General features: G+C 53.5%; 2 protein-coding genes across 9 annotated transcripts; both read right to left on the bottom strand.

Annotated features, from left to right (window-relative positions):
• Positions 1–915: 915 nt before the first annotated feature.
• Fam98c (family with sequence similarity 98 member C) lies at positions 916–5,242 on the bottom strand. 2 transcript variants are annotated; one of them, XM_027430540.2, is made up of 8 exons: positions 5,106–5,242; positions 4,858–5,003; positions 4,631–4,765; positions 4,124–4,329; positions 3,409–3,486; positions 3,210–3,326; positions 1,619–1,786; positions 916–1,250 (listed from the first exon to the last, which is right to left on the bottom strand). In XM_027430540.2, exons 1-8 carry the CDS (start codon positions 5,144–5,146, stop codon positions 1,104–1,106), a joined length of 1,038 nt encoding a protein of 345 aa, XP_027286341.1. In that variant the 5' UTR covers positions 5,147–5,242; the 3' UTR covers positions 916–1,103. The 2 variants fall into 2 exon arrangements, with proteins under 2 accessions (XP_027286341.1, XP_027286342.1); XM_027430541.2 differs by lacking the exon at positions 4,631–4,765 and having other exon boundaries at positions 5,106–5,241.
• A 2,766-nt stretch (positions 5,243–8,008) lies between these two features.
• Spred3 (sprouty related EVH1 domain containing 3) lies at positions 8,009–19,902 on the bottom strand. 7 transcript variants are annotated; one of them, XM_027430543.2, is made up of 6 exons: positions 19,280–19,452; positions 17,630–17,810; positions 16,396–16,564; positions 16,226–16,302; positions 12,343–12,486; positions 8,009–11,469 (listed from the first exon to the last, which is right to left on the bottom strand). In XM_027430543.2, exons 2-6 carry the CDS (start codon positions 17,804–17,806, stop codon positions 10,804–10,806), a joined length of 1,233 nt encoding a protein of 410 aa, XP_027286344.1. In that variant the 5' UTR covers positions 17,807–17,810; positions 19,280–19,452; the 3' UTR covers positions 8,009–10,803. The 7 variants fall into 7 exon arrangements, with proteins under 7 accessions (XP_027286344.1, XP_027286347.1, XP_027286345.1 ...); XM_027430546.2 differs by having other exon boundaries at positions 17,723–17,810; positions 19,280–19,408; XM_027430544.2 differs by having other exon boundaries at positions 19,276–19,405.
• Between the last annotated feature and the right edge of the window lie 45 nt (positions 19,903–19,947).

Here is a 19,947-nt window from a genome sequence, read left to right as displayed (position 1 = left end):
CATCTGCGGCTCTGTATTGGATGAATTTGGACTCCAGTTATATCATCTCCCCAACTCCCAACTTCCCAGATAAGGAGACGAGAGCTTAGCAAGGTTAAGCTTCAAGCTCAAAGCATGGGAGGCAAGGCTCACGCTGTTTCCCAAATGAAATGCTGAACCAATGGACTACATTGACTGTTGGCCCAGAGCTGGAGGCTGTGAGGGTGGAGGGGACAGAGTTCTAACGATGTCAGCAAAGAGGCTGGTGTGGACAGTGCGTGGAAAATACCTTCCTCTGCTCGGGGCCTCCTGTAGCTTGCTCAGGGCATAACTCAGGCCTATGGGTTATGAAGCTCTGCAAGATCTGTCCCCACCATGTGTCCTCAGTCCACAGCTCGACTCTTTACTCCTCCCCTTCCACCTACACTGGCTCTGTCTTCCTAGAACAACACACCCTAAAATATGGCCACCTCAGGGCCTTTGCACTGGTGGTTCCCTTTATCCGGACTGCCCTTGGCCAGAGGGCTACATGGCTCAACCTGCTCTAGAGCTTTGCTTAAGTGACATCCCCTTGGTGAGGCCTCCTGACCTCAGAGATGTCACACATGCGTGTTGTGACGCTCCCTTCCTGATTTATTTTTCTCCACGGTGCTTCCGTCCGCTGACAAACTGGACATTTCACCTATTCATCTTGATGAGTGTCTGCTTTTCCTCACCAGGAAGAGCTCCGGAAAGGCAGAGATGTGTCTCTGTATTATCCCGCTATGGCCCAGCTGCCTAGCACCTGTAACGTGATCCTCCAATGCTTTACTGTGTCTTTTGCCTCACCCACAGGAAAAGCAAAAGGCTCTTCCAGACCTGGGGGCAGAAACTCCCCCATTTGCCCCTCCACAAATGCGCACACCCTTGAGCTGGTCCCTGCAGAAACAGATCCTATAACGATCAAAAGAATTAAATTTATTTTTCAGACAACATGGTTCATAGTATTGAGTGGTGGGCATTTAGGGCCTCTACGACAGGGAATGCCGGGCTTAGGTGCCAAGGAAAACTCTTCACAGTGACTCTCAAAGACGACCAGTGGCATCAGCACCTGGCAGAACCTCTGACTGACCGTCCAAGACCCTTTACTTCTTCTTCTTCTTTCTGCGACCCCAGCGCTGTGGGCCAGCCTTCCCCCTTCCTCCGTCTTCCCTTCGGCTCTGCCAGGCAGGCATGGGCGCCTCCAGCTCATCTGGGCGCCCCCCGCGGTCTGGCACATCACCCATAAGCACCTGAGAATTGATTAGACTGGAGTCTCAGTAGGTAAAAAAGCTGGGTGCGCTCATGCAAACTGCCACCCTAGCATTTGGGAAGTAGAGGAAGATTGGGAGTTTGAAGCCAACCTCTTGGCTACATAGTGGGTTAGTTTCAGGTCTAGCCTGGGCTACATGAGACTTTATCCTTCCAACCCGCCCCCACCAAAAAAAAAAAAAAAAGAAGAAAGAAAATTTCCCTCTAACTGCTATAGAGAATGGTTAGTCTGAGACCAGTTGGGTCCAGAGGCAAGGAACCATGGAGAACACTAGACCAGGAGAAACTCCAGAAGGCCAATCTGAAGGCCAAGGATGCCCAGACTGTCCCCTGCCCGATGTATGCCCACCTTGTTGATGGCACAGCTGGTCCCTTGGCGGGCAGCCACACTGGTAGCTGGGACCAGACGGGAAAGGTCAGCTCGAGCAGCCAGAACATGTGCGACAGAGACATCAGATTCTGGAGTCAGAAGTCCTCGGATTGGGAACAGCACTGCCTTCATGGCCTCTCCTTGGCCCTGGAGTAAGGGGAAGGGCATCCATGGAGAAGGTGCCCAAGAGCTCATCTCCACTCAGGGTCTCTGTATGCTCCAGAGGGGGTTTTCTTCAAGGTACACGTGCTGTAACAGACAGCTGAGTATGGTGGCATAAGAACAAGTCATCTCAGCACAAGGGGAGTAGAGGCTAAAGGATCAGGAGTTCAAGGCTACCCTCAGCCACATGGCAAGTTAAGAGGCAAAAATAGGGCTGGAGAGATGGCTCAGAGGTTAAGGGCACCAACTGCTCTTCCAGAGGACTGAGTTCAATTCCCAGCAACCACATGGTGGCTCACAACCATCGTTATGAGACCTGGTGCCCTCTTCTGGTGTGCAGACATACATGGAACCAGAATGTTGTATATATAATAAATAAATAAAATCTTAAAAAAAAAAAAAAAAAGAGGCAAAAACAGCCAGGTGGTGATGGTGCACACCTTTAATCCCAGCACCCGGGAGACAGAGGCAGGCAGATCTCTGAGTTCGAGGACAGCTTGGTCTGTTACACAGAGAAACCCTGTCTTGGGTCGGGGGTGGGGGGTGGGGGAGGCAAAACCAAAATCTTTAAAATGGTAGACCATGTAAGAGATAGAACCTAGGTGACACTATCAAGATCAAAGGGCCGAAGACTTGGAGGAGACGCATGCAACTCCCACTACCTGCCCAGCTTGCAAGTGTAAGCCAAAAGGAACCTGATTTTCCTTATAAAGTACCCAGTTTCTGGTACTTTGCATTGGCAACATAAAACCAATTAAGATGGCCTTACTGTCCATTTTATTTCGCAGGGGAATAGTTCTGAGAACACTCCCAGCTGAGAGCTGGGCATTCTAGAATGTCCTGGAGGGCCTGAGAGTCTAGCAGTCTTGAACCCTGTAAGATTCTGAAGTGTGGACAAGAGAGATGGCTCGATAGTTAGAGAACTCACTGCTCTTGCAGGGAAGCAGAGTTAAGTACCCAGCATCCATAGGGTCTGATGCCCTCTCTTCACCTCTGCAAGAACACGTTGCACATACATACATACACACACGTATGTATAAAAAACACATACACATAAAATAAAAATGAGTAAATCCTTTTAAAAAAGGTTCTAAAGTGTGGCTTGTAAGAGAACTTACTGCTCTTCTAGAAGACCTGGCTTCAGTTCCCAGTCCCCACATGGGGGCTCACAACCATCTCTATCTCTGGTTCCAAGGGATCAGAGATACCCTTCTGGCCTCTGTGAATTTGGCACACACATGATGCTCGTACACATATAAGGAAAACACATCAAATCAAAAAATAAAAACTTAAATGATTCTGAAGCGGTCTGGGCCTTGGCATCCCCAGAAGGGTAATAACTTGATCATCTGCCCTGCAGCTGTCCCTCCCAACGGCCCGCTTATCCTTGCTAATAAGGTCCCCACACCTCTGCCCGGTCACCCCAGTGGAAAGCAGATGTCGTAAGGTCCAGACGCTTCAGGAGGAGGCAGCGGCGGCAGCAGTACTGTTCTGTTAGGCTTTGGGACAGAGACTCCAGGGCTTCCTGGAAGAAGAGGTCTGGGTCACACCAAGGGTTCCATCTCTGGGTGAGGATACTGTTCACAGCCACCTATACATGCTCTTACCCACTGTGACGCATCCAGTGGGGAGCTGAGGAGGGGCTGCATGGACTCTGGGGGCAGCGAAGGCAGCAGCTCAGAGACCTAGTGGAAGAAACCATCAGAAGCCAATGAAGCACAAACAGGATGGACCTTTTGTTTTTCGAGGCAGGGTTTCGCTGTGTAGCCTTGGCTGTCCTGGAACTCTCTCTGTCGCGGCCTTCTTAAGTACCCTGGTTCCCCTCGGCCATATGAACTCAGGTCTCAGAAACAACAACAGTGTTAATGGTTTTTGTCAACCTGACACCCTGAGAAAAGGGAATCTCTATCTGAGGAATTGCCTCCATCAGACTGGCCTGTGGGCCTGCCTGTTGGGGCATTTTCTTAACTGCTATTTACTGTAAGAGAGCCTGGCCTGCGGTGAGCAGATGGACTGTATACAAAACCAAAATAAGATAAAATAGCGGAACGATCTAGAAATGAGCTAGTAAATAGTGTTCCTCCATGGTCTTCACTTCAGCTGAGTTCCCTCAACCGTGGGCTTGTAAACTGAAACCAACCCTTTCCTCCCCACACGTCATTTGGTCAGTGTTTTATCACAGCAAAAAGCAAATTAGAACAAATGGCCACCAGATCTCTAAAACCATTCCTGTCATCGGGCCATTCTTTCTAGAGATGGTTTTGAAGACAGGATCCTCTCCCCAAGTAAGACAGCTCAAGAGCGTCCTCTGAATCTCTCTACCTTGCCGTGAAACTCCCGAACTAGCTGGCTGGCCAGGGTTCCACGCACGGGTCTAGGAAGGCCCAGAGCTTGAAGAGTTAGCATCAGCTCCTGAACCATGCCATTTCCCTCTTTTGTCCCCTCTCCAATGGACTGTGCGGGGCTAGCATCTAGCGGGAGCCGCAGATGCAAGAGACGGGCAGCCTGGAGCTCTGAGCAAAGAAACCCTACAAATAGGAACAGAAAATAAAACATATTGAAAAAAAAGGAACAGATCCGTGCCCAGCTAGAACCTTGCCCCCCCCCCAATAAGCCTCACCCACTTCAAGGCTGCAGCTCCTCCTCCTCCTCCATCTAACTCAACCCATGAAAGCTTTCAGAGGCCGTCATCAGAATGCTAGCCCAGCCCCCAACCCGCCGGCACCTACCTGCGGGCCTTAAGCCGCACCTCGAGAGCCCGCCCACTCGGGAGGCCCCGCCCCCAGAGGCCCCGCCCCCGCCCGGCCTCCTGGGGCCTCCCAGGCTCACGCAGCAGGCGCAGGCCGCCGCCGGGCTCCCGCAACGCGGTGGCGCAGTTTCCGCCGCCGAGCGCGCGATCGGGGCAGTGCAACGCCCGCAGCAGGCCAGCCAACTGCCGCAGGAATTCCTCCTCTGCGTCCGGGCCTGCGGGGAGGAGAAGGAGGCGGCCATCAGGGGAGCGGCGGGTCCCGCGGCTCCCGCCCCCCCCCCCGCCGTCCGCCCGGATCCTCACGCACCGTGGCCAGCGCCCAGCCCCAGGGCGCCCTCCTCTCGCCTCTCCACAGCTCCCAGAGCCGTCAGCTCGGCCGCCAGCCGCGCGCACAGCGCCCTGAAGTCCGCACACGCGGGGCCCCGCGACGCCGCCTCCGGGAGGGCTCCGTACCTGCGGCGGGGCGCGCGTCAGTGCGAGTGCCTCCCTCCGCGCCCGCGCCCCGAGCGACTGCGCCCCACCCGGGCCCCCGGCCACACCGCCCGGACCCCTCACCCCAAAGTCAGCAGGTCGCCGGCCACCGTGGCCCCGTCCATGGCAGCTTCGCGGGGGCACCCCGGGCGCGCTCCCCTTTCCGCCCCGGACAGGCTCCGCCCCCCGAGGCGCCTCCTCCCGCCCCCACCCCGCCGCTATCCAATCACATTCTCGTGCGAAGGAGCTTCGGCGCTCCGATTGGGCTGGCAGCCCGCCACGCGCGCGCCTCGGGCAACTCGTCCAGGGTTGTAAATTTTTTTACAGTTTGGTATTGCTGTAGGATTCCCCGAGGTCGCCGGGTCGGGGTGGGTGGGGTTGGCTTGAGTGCTCCTACTCTCGGGAACATAAAAGCAAAAAAGCAACCTGTTTCCCTCTCTTCTCCCCTTCTCTGCTTTAAATTAAATAATATATACATATAATATATAATAATATATTTTATATCATATATAATAATATATATTATATCATATATTATATATATTATATGATATATATTATATATATATATATGTTTTTGAGGCAGGGTCTCGATATGTTTGCATTCCACGCTGGCGTCTTGGTCCTGCTTCCCTCCTTCCCTATAAGGTTGACAGGCGTGTGCCGCGCACCCCCGGCTGCCCTTTGCTCTTCCTCCATGCACCCGAGTCCGGAAAGTCCATCTTAGGCTTATTAGGATCTCAGCACACGCCCACACCCACTCTCCCACTGCAGGTAGGCTCTCCTTCCATATCACAGGCACCTTTGAAAAACTGCATCCTAGGGGGCGGGCAGGCGGGCAGGCAGGCAGGCAGGCCCTGGGTTTGACTTCGCCGTTAACCAGCACGTGTTCCTGCCAAATTGGTTTTCCGTCTGTGTAATTGGGGTCCCAGTTGATGATACTTTTTATTTTATGTGCAGGATTGTTTTTGCTCGCGTGTGTGTACGTCAGCCTCATGTGTGCCTTGTGCCCATGGGAGTCAGGAGGCATAGGCTCCTCTGGAACTGGAGTTTCGGATGGTTGTGAGCAGTTATGTGGGTGCTGGGAACCAAACCTAAGTCTTCTGTAAGAGCAAGAGCTCTCAACCACTTAGCCATCACGCCAGCCTCTTTTTTTTTTTTTTTTTTTAAATGGGGCCTCACTGTGTATTCCAGGCTTACCTTTAACTGAAGATTCTCCTATCTCTGCCTCCCCGGGTCTGGGACTACAAGTTTGTGCCACACCCAGCCTATCAAACACTCACTCTTGAAGACATCTGTGAGGATTAATTGTATTAAACAACTTATGTAAAATATGCTTTAAAATCACAGAGCCCTCAATACATCCTCAGTTAAATAACAAGTAAAGCAGTGTGGTTCATGCCTTTAGTCCCAGCACTCAAGAGATAGAGGCAGGCAGATCTCTGAATTCAAGGCCAGCCTGGTCTACAGAGTGAGTTCCAGGACAGCCAGGGCTACGTAGAGAAATCCCTCTCTTAAACAAATAAGTAAATAACAAGCAGGGGGCCTGGAGACAAGGCCCAACTGTTAGAGCGCTTGGTACTCTTTCAAAGGTTAGCTCCTAGTACTGACCTCCTAATACTGACCTCATTAGCACCAGAGAACCCACCATGCACTTCTGGCCTCTTTGGGCACCCCTGCACATGCACACACACACACACACACACACACACACACACACAAAGAATAAATGTGCTTAAAGCCAGGTCTGGTGTTTTTTGTTTTTGTTTGGTTTTTTTTTTTTTTTTTTTTTTTTTGGTTTTCCGAGACAGGGTTTCTCTGTGTAGCTTTGGAGCCTATCCTGGCACTCGCTCTGGAAACCAGGCTGGCCTGGAACTCACAGAGATCCGCCTGCCTCTGCCTCCCGAGTGCTGGGATTAAAGGCGTGCCCCACCAACGCCCGGCTTTAGGTCTGGTGTCTTAAAGCTATGTTCCCATAGGAAGTTGACCACAAGTTCCTGTGTGGGGAGCTCACAACCGTTTATCTCTCCAGCCCATATGCATGTACCCACAAATAAAAATAAATCTTTCCCCAAACAAACTCGGGCTGCTAGCTTTGACTCCCTTTTCCTTTCCATACAGGGGCCTTAACCCAGGCCGTTGCTCATGCTAAGCATGCGTCCAGCCACTGAGCTACATTCCCAGCTTGCTTTTAAACTCCAGATATAAATCTGTGCACTCAGGCTGGAGAGATGGCTCAGCAGGAGCTCTTGATGCTCTCATGGAGGACCTGGGTCCCCAGCAACCACAAAGTGGCTCACAGCTGCACCTCCAGTTCTAGGGGATCTGATGCCAGGTAACCAGGTGGGCACTCATACACACGCATATACAAGCAAACACTCATAAAAAAAATAAATCTACGGACTCTTTGAAAGCATCTATTATTCCCTCCCCCCCCCTCACACACTACCTGCATCACCACTGCCTCCCCAGGGAGCAGCTTCCCGCCAGCCTGTCCCCTTCCCAGACAGTCTTCCCCTCACAGCTAGCTACAACTAGCCTTTGAAGATCCAGACCATCCCCCGGAGGCTTCCTGTGGCCCCGCCTCTCTCACTCAGGGCAACAAAGCCATACAATGTCTGGGTACACCCTGTCACCTTTCCAGGCCCCCCTCCCAGGATTCCCCTCGCTTAACCCCACTCCCAACTTACCAGATACACCCCTGCCTTAGTGATGGGTACTGGCTGCAGCCTGCACACACCCAACAGAACCCCCCACCCCAACTTTGGCAGGGTTTTATCCAAAGGCCTTTGTCCACTGCAGCGCCACCAGTAACTAAGGGGCTCGACGCATGCTAGGTGTTCAGTAAATGTACTTGACTGAACAAATAAAACCCAGCTAGATGACCAGTTAGGGACCAAAGGCTGTCAAAGGAAAGAACGGGAGTCCAGCACTTATGGGAAACAAAGCGGACAGGGCGCACCAATGCAAATAAAGACCAGGCCAAGACACTGTCACAGACATTTCTTGGAGCAGATCTCAAGTGCCCCTCCCCCAATGACAAGGCTGAGTCTTTGGCCCCATCCTCCCTCCACTTCAGCCTGCACTGACCCTAACAATATTGAGGTCACAGACTGGCTTGGAATCATGACCAGGAAGATATATGTTGGCGTGCGTCCCCCAAAATCTGGGGGGTGGGCAAGCATCCAATCTGAGGGGCAAGCAGCTGGAAAACTGGGGGGCTCCAGGGTCTGAGGTCTCCCTGGCTCCCAGGGTTCAGCCCTCCACGCACCCCAGGTACGGGGGCAATGAAAGGGAATCATGGATCAGAGGTGGGTGTCAGCAGGGAACAGGGCTGGGGACCTGGGAGGGGGGTACCGGGAGATGGAGACTAGGGAACCTTCCCCAGTCCCCACTGCTTAACCCAAAGATCTCACAGCACCATACAGCACTCTGGTCCCCCATCCCACCCCTTCCCAAAACGAGGTAGGTTAAGAATGGAGCTTCCCCCCGCTCACCATGGAAGGGGGGAGACCGAGGCACAGAGAGGGGGATGGGGACCCAGGCTGCCCCAGCCCCCAGTCCCTCCGCCCTCAGCTCTGGTGGGTCTGACAGTGATGAGAGCTAGACAGAGTGGGGATGGGAGGGGCACCTCCCTCTCCCCGTTTTCTCTCTCCCATCCCAGGGTCTGGCTGGGAGAGCTGAATCACAGGTTCCGGATACAATAAATAGTTAATAATTTAAAGGAAGTGACACAAATCGTAATCCCTTGAGTCCCCACAAGGCCGTCCAAGCCTGGGTAATGAGGAATGGTTGGTTAGGTGCACATTCCCAGGTACTTAGGGCCAGATGTAGGTCCTAAGCCCCATAATCCATCAAGACTGTCTTGGCTCGGAGACCTTGGTTGCCCTATCCAGGACACCAGATCCTAGGTACAGTGGACACCGCACTCTTGGGGAAAAAGAGGCTGGGGCACCCCTCTTCTCCAGGAGAAACGCGTGGGGAAATGCCATCATGAAACAGTGCTGAGCTTTCCAGAGCCATTCCCAACGGAGACAGAAGGGGTTACCAAGAGATGGATCTGAATGAACTGGGGGTTACAGCGTGGGAGATCTGCAAGGCTAGGGATGGCGGGGCCTTCAGTGGAGCAGTAGCCAGCCCCAAAGTTACTGTTGTGCAAAGTAGAGAAGAGAAGGCTTCCTCCCATGTTCCCGCTTGACCCCTGCAGCTACCTGCCTCTGCTTAGCAGACAGCTTGTAGGATCCTCTGTGGCAAAGCCAGACCCCAGAGGTGAAAGAAGGGAACTTCTAGGTGGTCCAGGATTCCAGCAATTCACACTGGTGCAAGTGTCCCCCCAGGATAAAGAGGAAATCTGGGTGTTGTTGGGGCTTTGTGGTTTTGTGGGCCTCTGGATGGCAGGACTCATGGGGGTCAAGGTGGCGAGGTATCCGAGGGCTCCATCAGTCTAAAAGTACTTTGAAGTCTAGAAAAGCTGGCATCTAAAGGTGTCAAGGCCCTGGGGCATCTTGCTTCGGAATGTCTCTGGTATAGAGGGACCAAGGTCTCAGGCCAAAAACAATCTCAAGATTGTGGGGGCTTGAATCCTGCACCCAGGGGCCGATTGGCATCTCAGAGTCTTAGACCCAGTGCTTTTGACAGCACCTTGGGGTTGCTCTAGAGCTGAGAGTCAAGGGATGAGAGGCCCGGGGTTACCATGACCACTGCATCTTCTGAGATCCAGGCTCCCACCCAGCTGGACAGGGATTAGGGAACATTGACAGAAGGAAGCTAATATTTCCAGAACATTTGGGTTCTTGAAAGTCAGGCCCCGGGGAAACTGGAAGGCTATCTAAGCACTTGAAACCAGTGCATTGGCCTCAAAGTGCTGGTGGCCTTCAGCCATACATCTGAGGGTACCAGACATCTCCAGAGACCATCCATGAGACCCAAGTTCTCAAGAACTGCTGGCTTGAGGGGCAGGTGTTCAGTTCCCGGCTCCTAGGACATCTTGGTGTCTGACATCTGGACCTTGCTGAGCTCTGAAAAGGGCCTCCCAAGCTATTTTGGTCAGAAAACACCTCTTATTTGAGGATATCTGAAGACTTAGTGCAGTTTAAATCTGGGGTATGAGGGCTACTGTGAGTCGCTTACATATGAACTGATGGTAAGATCTGTGGACTCTCAGGAGTGAGTGGACTTCAGGTCAGTGTCTGGTGATTCCAAACCATCCTGGTGTTTCCGGGTTCTGGGGCTATAAGAACATCCAGATGTAGATATATTATACCAGGTCTCAGGTGAAAATTCAGGGACCGTTTTCTGGTGATTCTGGGTCCTCTGGCCTCAAGGTCTAAGTCATTTGATAAAGGATCAGGTTTTAGCAACTCCTGACTTAATTTGGGAGCTGTGATACGAGTGTTTACAATGTCAAGTATGAGCTGGAGTCTGGGTTGGGTATTTAGATAGTCAGGGTCCAAGATCCCTGGGTCTCAGAGGTGAGAGTTCCTGGGCCCTCTGAGATGCAATGTTTGGAGACGTCACGAGTCTCCTCAGTGGGGAAGAGGGAGGGAGAATCCAGAATTCAGGACTCCTGGGTCCACTTGACAGACATCCTGATGACGCTGGGTCTGGGATCTTAATCCTAGGTTTGGGGTTCAGGTACCAGATCTGGGATCTCTCAAATCCATTCAAACTCCAAGTTCCAGACGTACCTAAGTTTGGGTTTTAGGTTTCGTACGGAGTTCAGGGTTCTGGGCCCTCCCATTTTTGGGTCTTCAGACCGATTTTCAAACCAGCCCAACGATCCTCACCGTGCAGCCTCCTCATGGCGACCCCCGCAGCCCGCACAGCCACATCGTGTCGCAACCCAGTGACAGGCGCGCAGGGGCGCGTAGCAACAGAGGCAGGGCACTGCCAGGGACAGCGCAGCTAGGGCAGCCCAGCGCGCAGCAGGGCGTGGGTGCCCTGGCTCACAAGCGCACGGGTCCGAGAAGTCGCCCTCGGCGTCCGACAGGCAGTGGTACAGCAAGCTCTCCGCGCACCACAGGCAGCTGAGCCTACGCACTAGCAGGCGACCTGGGTCCGGGGCCTCTGCGCAGCGACCACCGCGCCCATCCGCACGACGGCGGAAGAGTGCTCGGCAGTGCACACACCGTGCGGCCTCCTCGGCCTCCGGGGAGGCCTTGGCTGGAGCAGGGGTGGGGCCTGGACCTGGGGGTGGACGAGCAGGGGGTGCTGGGGGTGCAGCCTCAGTGAGAGGAGCAGGGAGTGACACTGGGGGACCCAGTGCTGCACCCCTCAATGCACCAGTCTTGGCAAAGCCCACCACGCAGGTCGACAGGGGAAGAGGTGCCGGTAGTCCTGATCGCCGGTAGTCCTCATAGCCACGGCCGCCCCAGCCCTGGCTCCCGGCCCCGGCTAGAGATTCTGAGGGTTCTGGAATCCCAGTGAACTGTAGAAGCGGAGGATAGCTCTACAAAGCCAAGGGACAAGTTGATCAGGTTAAGGACATCTGCAACTCACCAAGTCCCCATAGGCTACCCAGGTTCAGAAGACCCCAAATCCAGGATGCAGCCACAGGCATCAGCCAGGAGGGACTGTGTCCCTCCAAAAACTCTCTTGGGTTCTGAGTTTAGACTTCCAGCCTATTCCTATCCAAGTCCCTCAGCCCGCAGAGACAGATGAATGTGGGCACAAGCATACACCTTAAGGACCCGTTATGGCTTAAGACTTCCCAGTTCAAGAGATGGCTCAGAGGTTAAGAGCACTGGCTGCTCATCCAGAGATCCTGAGTTCAAGTCCCAGCAACCACATGGTGGCTCACAACCATCTGTCATGAGATCTGATACCCTCTTCTGGCATGTAGGCATATATGCAGACAGAGTACTGATACCTAAAAAAAAAAAATAAGACTTCCCAGTTCAGTCAAACCCAACCCCCAGGCTCTCCTTCAAGATAAAGGAAACAGTCGTATGGAGTCCTTCCATGAGTTCCATCATCTTCTAACATATTTGAAAATGTGTGCGGGCTTCCTGGTACAAACTAGACAGCCCTCAAATCTCCCGGAGAGCTAGAGACACTTGGAAGATCCTACCCACTCTCAGGAGCCCAGGTGTGTCAGTCTTTCTGCCCCAGGACTGGGGTTTGAACCTAGCATCTCAGCACCTTCTACATGACATGCTAGGCAAGTGCTCTATCACTGAGCTACTCCCCCAAACCCCAAACCCAGGCCTCTTTCTTTTTCACTACCACCTACAGCTCAGTCAAGGCTGGCCATTTCCTGAGATCTGTGTCCCTTCTCATTCAGCTGGGCTTCAGCTCCGGTCACCTGGGAAGCCATCCATACCTGAGCAGAGGAGCGTCTCCGTTGTGGAGGCGTGGCTGGAGGGAAGGCAGATGTTGACTCCACTGTGACAATGGCAGCTGCAACAGCTGTGGGAGGAGTCTCCTGGCGGCTGTGACTGGAGGAGGAGTCGCTGTCCACGTGGGACTGAGGGAGATTGGACAGGCCTTAGTGCAGGGAGTTCTCCAACCAAAGATGCCCTTCCACAGACCTCCCTTCCATAGAGAGCAAGAGCTCTGCGATCAGGAGGCCCCGGGCTCAAACCTTTGTTCTGTCACTGACTGTGTGACAAGTGAGATCACCCTCTGAGCCTCAGTGTTCTCCTCTGTAAAATGGAGGGTCATCACAAGTACCTATTCATAAGGATTTGTTCAGGACACTGTCAAGGGTCCAGCACCTGTGTTACAGCATCCTTTATAACTGAGCCTGCTTGCAGTCCCTCACCAGTGCTTCTAGGCAACAGCTGTCCCCATGCTAGCCCCTTGCTAGTGGCTTCTGGGCAAGCATTCTGCCATTTAGTCTTATTGGTAGGTTCCACCACTCCACATCCACGACCCTTAGTTATTTAAATAAGTCTCACTTAGCCCAGGCCTCAAATTCAAGATCATTTCTCCTCCCCCCAGGAGTAGCTAGGAATACAGGTGTGTGCCACCTGACTCTGGATGTGGATATTATCTCAACCGGATTCCTAACGCCGGCTCAGATCACCCTCCTGGCCATCGACCATCCTCTCCCTCCCCCAAAACCCTCTTCCTGCCTCCTTTTCACTACAACTCAAAGGGCTCTTTTCCCTGCCCAAGCCAGGTCCTCTACCTTACTAGCTGAAGCCCCCCTTCTCACACCCTCTGTTCCCTTTTCTGGAAGTTGGACATAGCTCCCTCTTATCTGTTCACAGCCTTCAGTCTACAGCTACTGAGCCCCAGGGCATGCCAGACACAAAGGCCACTATGGCAGCTTCCGGCTTTGAAGAAGGGCCCCACAGTCAGGAGCTGTGTGTGATTGCTGGAGGGTCACCTCTGTCCCCCATGACCTTGAGAATTTCTTTGACCCAAGGAACTAGTTTTTGTTGCTCCCGGTATTCTCAGAAACTCCCAAAAGGCACCTGGCCATTTCTGTGCCTCATTTGTTATCGTTCTATCAATGAACACTTAAAGTGGACCAGGCACTGTTTTAGGGACTAGAGGTGAAACAAGGAACTAGCAAAAGATCCTTGGCCTCCAGGAAACTAACAGATAAGAAAACTGTCTTAAAGGTGGTAGTGGGGGTTAGAACCAGATAAAGGACATTGGCGATTTGTCATGGGGGGGTTGGCAAGCAAAGGTTTTGTTTTTGAGACAGGTTCTCTCTATGTAACACTGGCTGTCCTAGAACTCACTCTGTAGACCAGGCTGGCCTCAAACCTACAGAGATCTACCTGCCTCTCTCTTACAAATACTGGAGTTAAAAGCATGTGTCAGCATGTCCAGCTGGGGAAAGAGTTTTATGTCTTCCAAGCCGGCCTCAAACTTGTAACATAGCCCAAGGATGACCTTGGATTTAGATACTTCTGCCTCTACCTCTCTCGTGCTGGGATTACGAATGCCAGCCCGGAGAATCCAAAGCCAGGGCTTTGTGCTTGCTAGGCAAGCCGAATCCCCAGCCTGAGAATGCTGGGGATTTTAAATAGGTTGTTCAGTGAAGCCACCAAGAAGACATTTGTACAGAGCCTCAAAAGCAATGATAAGTCAGATGGAAATCTGAAGAAGTGTTTTCTAACAGAAGGGCCGCAGGACAGGAATGGATCAACCCTGTTGCAACGAGAGGGAGGAGTCTGGTCTGACTGGAACGGGGTAAGGGGAAGACCAGCCCAGGCCGAGATGGATCTCATGGGCTACCTTGAGTGGAGGAGCCCTGGGAAGGTTCTGAGTAGGGAAAGTGTATAATTTGACTCAGTCGTTGATAAGAGCACCTGGGCATCCCCTCTCCCCCAAATGTGGACTTGTTCTAGGAGTCAGGAAAGTGACAACGAGAAGCTGTGGGGACTGTTGAGTTGGGAGATGAGATTGGACATTATTGAGTGGAGAGCAGACTTGATCATTTTGAAAGTAGGACCTGGGCTGGGGCTGTCACTCAGTGGTAGGGTCCTTGCCTAGCATGCACAACACCCTGAGTTTGAGCCTCAATATTGAGAAGGAAAAAAAGCGAGGGAGGAAGAAGGAAGGGATTAGAAAGAGGGCTGGAGAGATAGCTCAGCGGTTAACCCAATTCCAGGGCTATCTAACACTTTGCCAGGCCTTCTTGGGCACTAGGCATACAAATAGTTGCACAGACATATATGTAGGCAAAGCGCGCGCGCGCGCGCGCGCGCGCGCACACACACACACACACACACACACACACACACACACACACACCTATATCTTTTTTTTAAAGAAAGAAAGAAAGCAAAACCCAGGTGGTGGTGGCGCACGCCTTTAATGCCAGTACTTGTGAGTGAGCAAGCAAGCCATAAGGAGGCAGAAGCAGGGGGATCTCTATGAGTTAAGACCAGCCTGGTCTACAAGAAAAAAAAGAAAGAAAGAAAGAAAGAAAGAAAGAAAGAAAGAAAGAAAGAAAGCAAGCAAAACCAATATTGTGACAGATCTATGGGAAGCAGAAAAACCACAAGAACCAGCCAGGCATGGTGGCGCACACCTGTAACCCCACACTTGGGAGACGAGATGGATGGAAGGGTCATGAGGTACAGGCTAACTTCATCTCCTAATAGAACCATTGCCACAGTGTCTCATTGTCACCTCTCCACCCCCACTCCCCAAGGAGAGCCAAGAAGATTCTATGGATGGCTAAATGACATCACACCCTTCCCTCACTCAGATCCCTCTATGGCTCCATCACTCAAGGTAAAGGAAAAAGCCCTTACAGCGACACATAAGATGCCACATGAAATCAGTCCCTGGGTCATATGACCTGGGCTGTCTAAAAAAACAAAACAAAACAAAAAACCAATGATGTCGAGGATGACTCCAAGGTTACAAGCCTGCAGCTTGGGCAATAACTAGAACATAGAATTATTAATCCATAGCCAGGTGGTGGTGGCAAATGCCTTCAATCCCAGCACTCGGGAGGCAGAGGTAAGTGGATCACTGAGTTCCAGGTCTGCCTGGTCTGCAGACAGGGCTACACAGAGAATCCTTGCCTCCCCCTAGTAAACAAACAAACAAACAAATAAATAAAATCAATTCATTTGTCTGTGCATTTATTTTAATGCTTATTGCTTTTTATTATTTTTATCTTCTCCTCTGTCTTTCACAGTGGACTAAAGCATCAAGAAAAAAAAAGGGGGAGTTTGTTTTGCTTGATATATTCCTGGTGCCTAAAACACTACCTGCCTGGTGTTTTTTAAGTACCCTTGAACAAACATATGAATCACAACAAAAGAGAAAACTAAGCAAGGTGTAAGGGAGCACCATTGTAACCCCACTGTGTAAGGGGATCCAAGCTGCAGATCAGCCTAGGCCACAGAGTGAGAACCTGTACCACCATACCCCACCCTACCTCCAAAAATAGCAAGGAAAGAGGAGTGAGCAAGCAAGCCACAAATGGTGACACACACCCCAGTAATCCCAGCACTCAGGAGGAACTAAATCCAAGGTCATCCGAAGATGCATATGGAGCTTTGAGGCTAGCCTGGGCTACATTAGACCCTAACTAAAAATAAATTAATGGATACATATAAAAGTAGAGAAAAACAAGAATAACCATGGCTGAATTGCTACTATCCATTCGGGCCCTGATTTTGTGTCCCCAACATGTGGCCTTTTGCCAGCCAGCTCCACAGCAAGTATTCGGGACTATTTGTAGATTAGAACCACCCCCCCACCCTCCCATGGCAGACCCCAAGACTCACCGTCAGAGGGCAGGGAGTCTCTGCAGTGTCCTGGGAAGGGGAGGAGGAGGAGGAGGAGGAGGAGGGCGTGAGGGAGCCTAGGGCAGGGAGAGAGGCGGAAGTGAGTCCCCAGACCCCAGCTTCTATGTCTGTCCCCCCTCAGCCTGGGAGTCTGTGCCTACACCACTCACCTCGGCTGAGGGCAGCCAGCGCAGCCAGCAGACTCTTCTGGAATTCGTCAGCCTCTGCAGGACTCTGAAATGTCAGCCCAAACTTGCAGTCCCCCAGGCTCCAGTGGTGGAAGATAGGGTTCACTTTGTTGTAAACCAAGCCTGGTCTCAGGGTACACTCCAAGGTGGTCTGAGGGGGCAGGAAGGTGCTAGGTCACACCACCCTAGCCATGCCTGTGACTTCCAACCCCAGCCCCTCTGTATATCCCAATTACTTCATTCTCAGCCCCAGGTGCACCTAAACACAAACCCACATACCCTAGATCTTGGGGGACATGTCTCTGATTTGGCAATATCCCTTCAATCCTTTGCCTTCTATACTTATCTAATTTCTTCCTCTGTTGTCCCAGTAGGAACCTCAAATCTTATTAAACGTTAAAAAAAAATTCACCTTTTCTCATAACCTAACATGCCCTGTTCCAATCGAAGAAAAAGCATTATTCACACTTTACTGAATGAATCAAAGTATCACAGCCAATTCCCTTCTGATGCCTCGAGAATCCCCTGAAAACTGGTCCAGAGATATCAGCCTTCTACACAGCCCACTCCATGCTGGCCACCCCTTGATGTCCCTTCCATGTCCTTGCTGACGCCAACACTTCCTCTGTACTCTCCTTTGAAATGCATGCCTTTCTCAAGCCTTCCTTTTGCAAAAGGTCTCACTACCTAGCCCAGGCAGTTAGTGAGACTTGGCTCCTCCTGCCACAGTGTCCCCAGTGCTGGGGATTAGCAGCACGTGACAAAGGACTGTCAACCATATGTGACACTCCTAAGCAGACCCCACAAATGCCTCCAGATACTTAGGGCAGACAAGGGCCTGTTGGTAGAGGGCATCTCTGGACAAGATGGAGCCCAGAAGAGAGTTCTGAGCAGAAAAGAGACAGGATGTGAGCTGGGTGTGAGCTGGGTCGTTGTGGACAGACCAGGGTTGGAGGAGGAGCAGGGACGGGGACAGGAAGGCCACTACCGAAGTAGCCAGAGAAGCAGTGGACACAAGTTTCCCAGCACCCTACCCCACTCCCAAACCCCGGCTCTTAATTCACAAGCCAGATATATTCGAACAAACTCCATCCCGCGGCCCACTTTGAGTCCCCAGTGGTGGAGGGACAACGTGACCTCTCCTTGTTCCCCCCTCCCCAGGCCCTTCCCTCCTTCCCCAGGGTTCATCCCATTCCCACACCCCAGGGTGGCTCACTTTCTGGTCCCGAAGCCGCTCCCCGTGGATGACGTAGTGCCCCTGGCGGGCCCCCCCCTCGGGCCTGGCCCCTCGGACCCGACATACGCTCACCTGGCTGAGGCCCCCGCCCCCCACAGGCAGCCAGCCCCCACTGGAGTCATCTCGGGCCATCACCACGGCTCGGACCCGCACCATGTACCTGGAGGAGGTGGGGAGAACAGGGACAACACAGGCCGTGAACTCAAATCGTGCTCGGGATTCTAGCGTCCCTCCAGCCCGGCTCTCCTCTTTTATCTCCTACCTCTGGATTTTCCTTACCCTCAAGCCACCAGTACCCCCACCTCCTGCCCACTTTCCTCTATCATGGCTTCTTCCTTCTGGGTGACATCTGGCCCACCTACCTTTTCCGTATCTACCTTTTTCCCCACCATACCCACCTTTTGAGCATTTCTCTCCCCACCCATGCCCACCCCCATAGGCCGGGTTTGCTACCCAGCCCCCCCAATGCCTCTCCCCTCAACCCCAGTCTCCTCCCCTGTCCCTCATCACAAACCCATAGCCCCACCCATTGTCCCCCCTCACAGCTGGGTTCCTGCGCATATCTATTTTCTCTGGACCCATCAACTCAGCTTCAGTGCCCCCAACACTGCCTCCACACCCCGGTCGCCCAGGCCACTAGCTGGGTGAGAAACCTTTGGCTCTTTTCCCCCCACCCTTTCCCGGATTTATGAATGAGACCGGATGCAAAGCTCACTGAGTCACCCAGCAACCGGGAGATGGGCAGGGAGCAGAGAGAGAACCAGAAATGGCCAGAAAGAGAGGCCGAGAAGGAGATGGAGGCAGAGGAAGCCAGCAACCGGCGACCGAAAAGATCCAAGGAGCATTTCATTCACAAAAATCAAGGCTGCTCCCTTTGGTCTCAGTTGAGGGACGCCAGAGAAGAGAGATGGGAGGGGGAGATAATGATCCATCCCCTCACCCTCCCCAAGCCTCCAGAAACATTTTACCCCGCCCCCAGCTGAGGGGACGTAGCCCTCCGCCCAGCAATCAGGATTAGCATCCAGCCCCACTGCCCCCCCTGCTCAGGGACCCTGGAGTCCCAACCTTAGGGACCCAGGCAACGAGTCCTAGCCCCCTCCCCCACCTGCAGGCAGTCGGGTTTCCCCAGCCTTTCAGGAGGGGAAGGGGCGGCCACAGCGCCCCCAGCCCCCTTTTCTCAATGGGATGGGATTTTGTGAATGAGCAGTCACGTGACACTGCTTCCTTTGTCCGCCCGCCTCCCCCAACAACAGGTGAAGCAGGGAAAGAGGGCAGGGGTCCCCCGCAAAGGCCTAGTTGAGACGGGGCACGGAGATCTCGGGGCGCCCCGTGTTACCCACACATCTATTTTCCCAGGGAGAGTAGTCCTCAGACTTCCTCAATGGCGAGGGTCCACGATGGAATTTTGTGAATGGGGCATCCTCGGAAGAAGTCCAGGACCCCCAAATGGAAACTGGTACCCCGGATGGCTACCGCGTAGATCGGGGGCCCCCACCCCTCTTGTTATCCCAGCCGGTGTCCGCGGGGTGCAAGGGTGGGCCGAGGGGTGCAGCTGCGGTCCTGGCTGCCCCCTCGCCCGGGCAGGCGGTCTCGTCAGCCCCCCGCCCCCTCGCCGCTCTGGGCACCTGCCTGGGAGGCTCCGGCCGGGCTCCGAGCGGCGGCGACGCGGCCTCCTCCTCCTCCTCCTCCTCCTCCTCCTCCTGTTCGCTCCCGCTCCCTCGCTGGCTCCGGCGGCGCTGGAGACGGGCACCGGGAGCCGGGGCGAGGGGGGAGGGAGGGGGAACCTGGAAGACGTGTGGGGGGAGGGGGCGGCTTGGGGGAGGGGTAGGAGCCGAGCAGGCGTACTTGCCCGCTGGGTCCTAGAGCCCGGCTCGGGCTACAACGAGCACCCCTTAGAGTCCCCATCTTCTCGGGACCCAGAGGGGACTCCTCCACTTTTCCGCGGAACTGAACCGGCTGCTCCCCGATGATGGGAGAAGGGGACAGGGATGGGGCCTGGTCTCAGGATTCTAGAAAGAAGGTGGTCCACGGTCTGGGCTCTGAAGGGGAGGGGCGGGATGCCTGGCAGGGTTCGAAAAGAGGAGGGGCCTGGGAGCCTGAGTAAGGAGGAGGCTGGGGCGCTGGAGGAACAGAGAGGGTGCGTCACGGAGGGAGGGTGGGCCTTCGGGGGCACCCGAGCGGAGACGGGGGTCTCGGGAAGGGCTGCCGCCGGGACTGAGCGAGGCGGAGCCTGGAAATAAATTTCCTTAGGGTCAGGTCCGATAAGAGGCCCTAAAGGAGGAGCTACGTAGCAGTGT

The sequence above is a fragment of the Cricetulus griseus genome, chromosome 9 (genome assembly GCF_003668045.3).
Source record: "Cricetulus griseus strain 17A/GY chromosome 9, alternate assembly CriGri-PICRH-1.0, whole genome shotgun sequence".
In the NCBI taxonomy this organism is placed as follows: Eukaryota; Metazoa; Chordata; class Mammalia; order Rodentia; family Cricetidae; genus Cricetulus; species Cricetulus griseus.
The sequence above is the reverse complement of the archived record's forward strand: the minus strand, read 5'-3'. Positions and strand labels throughout refer to the sequence as shown.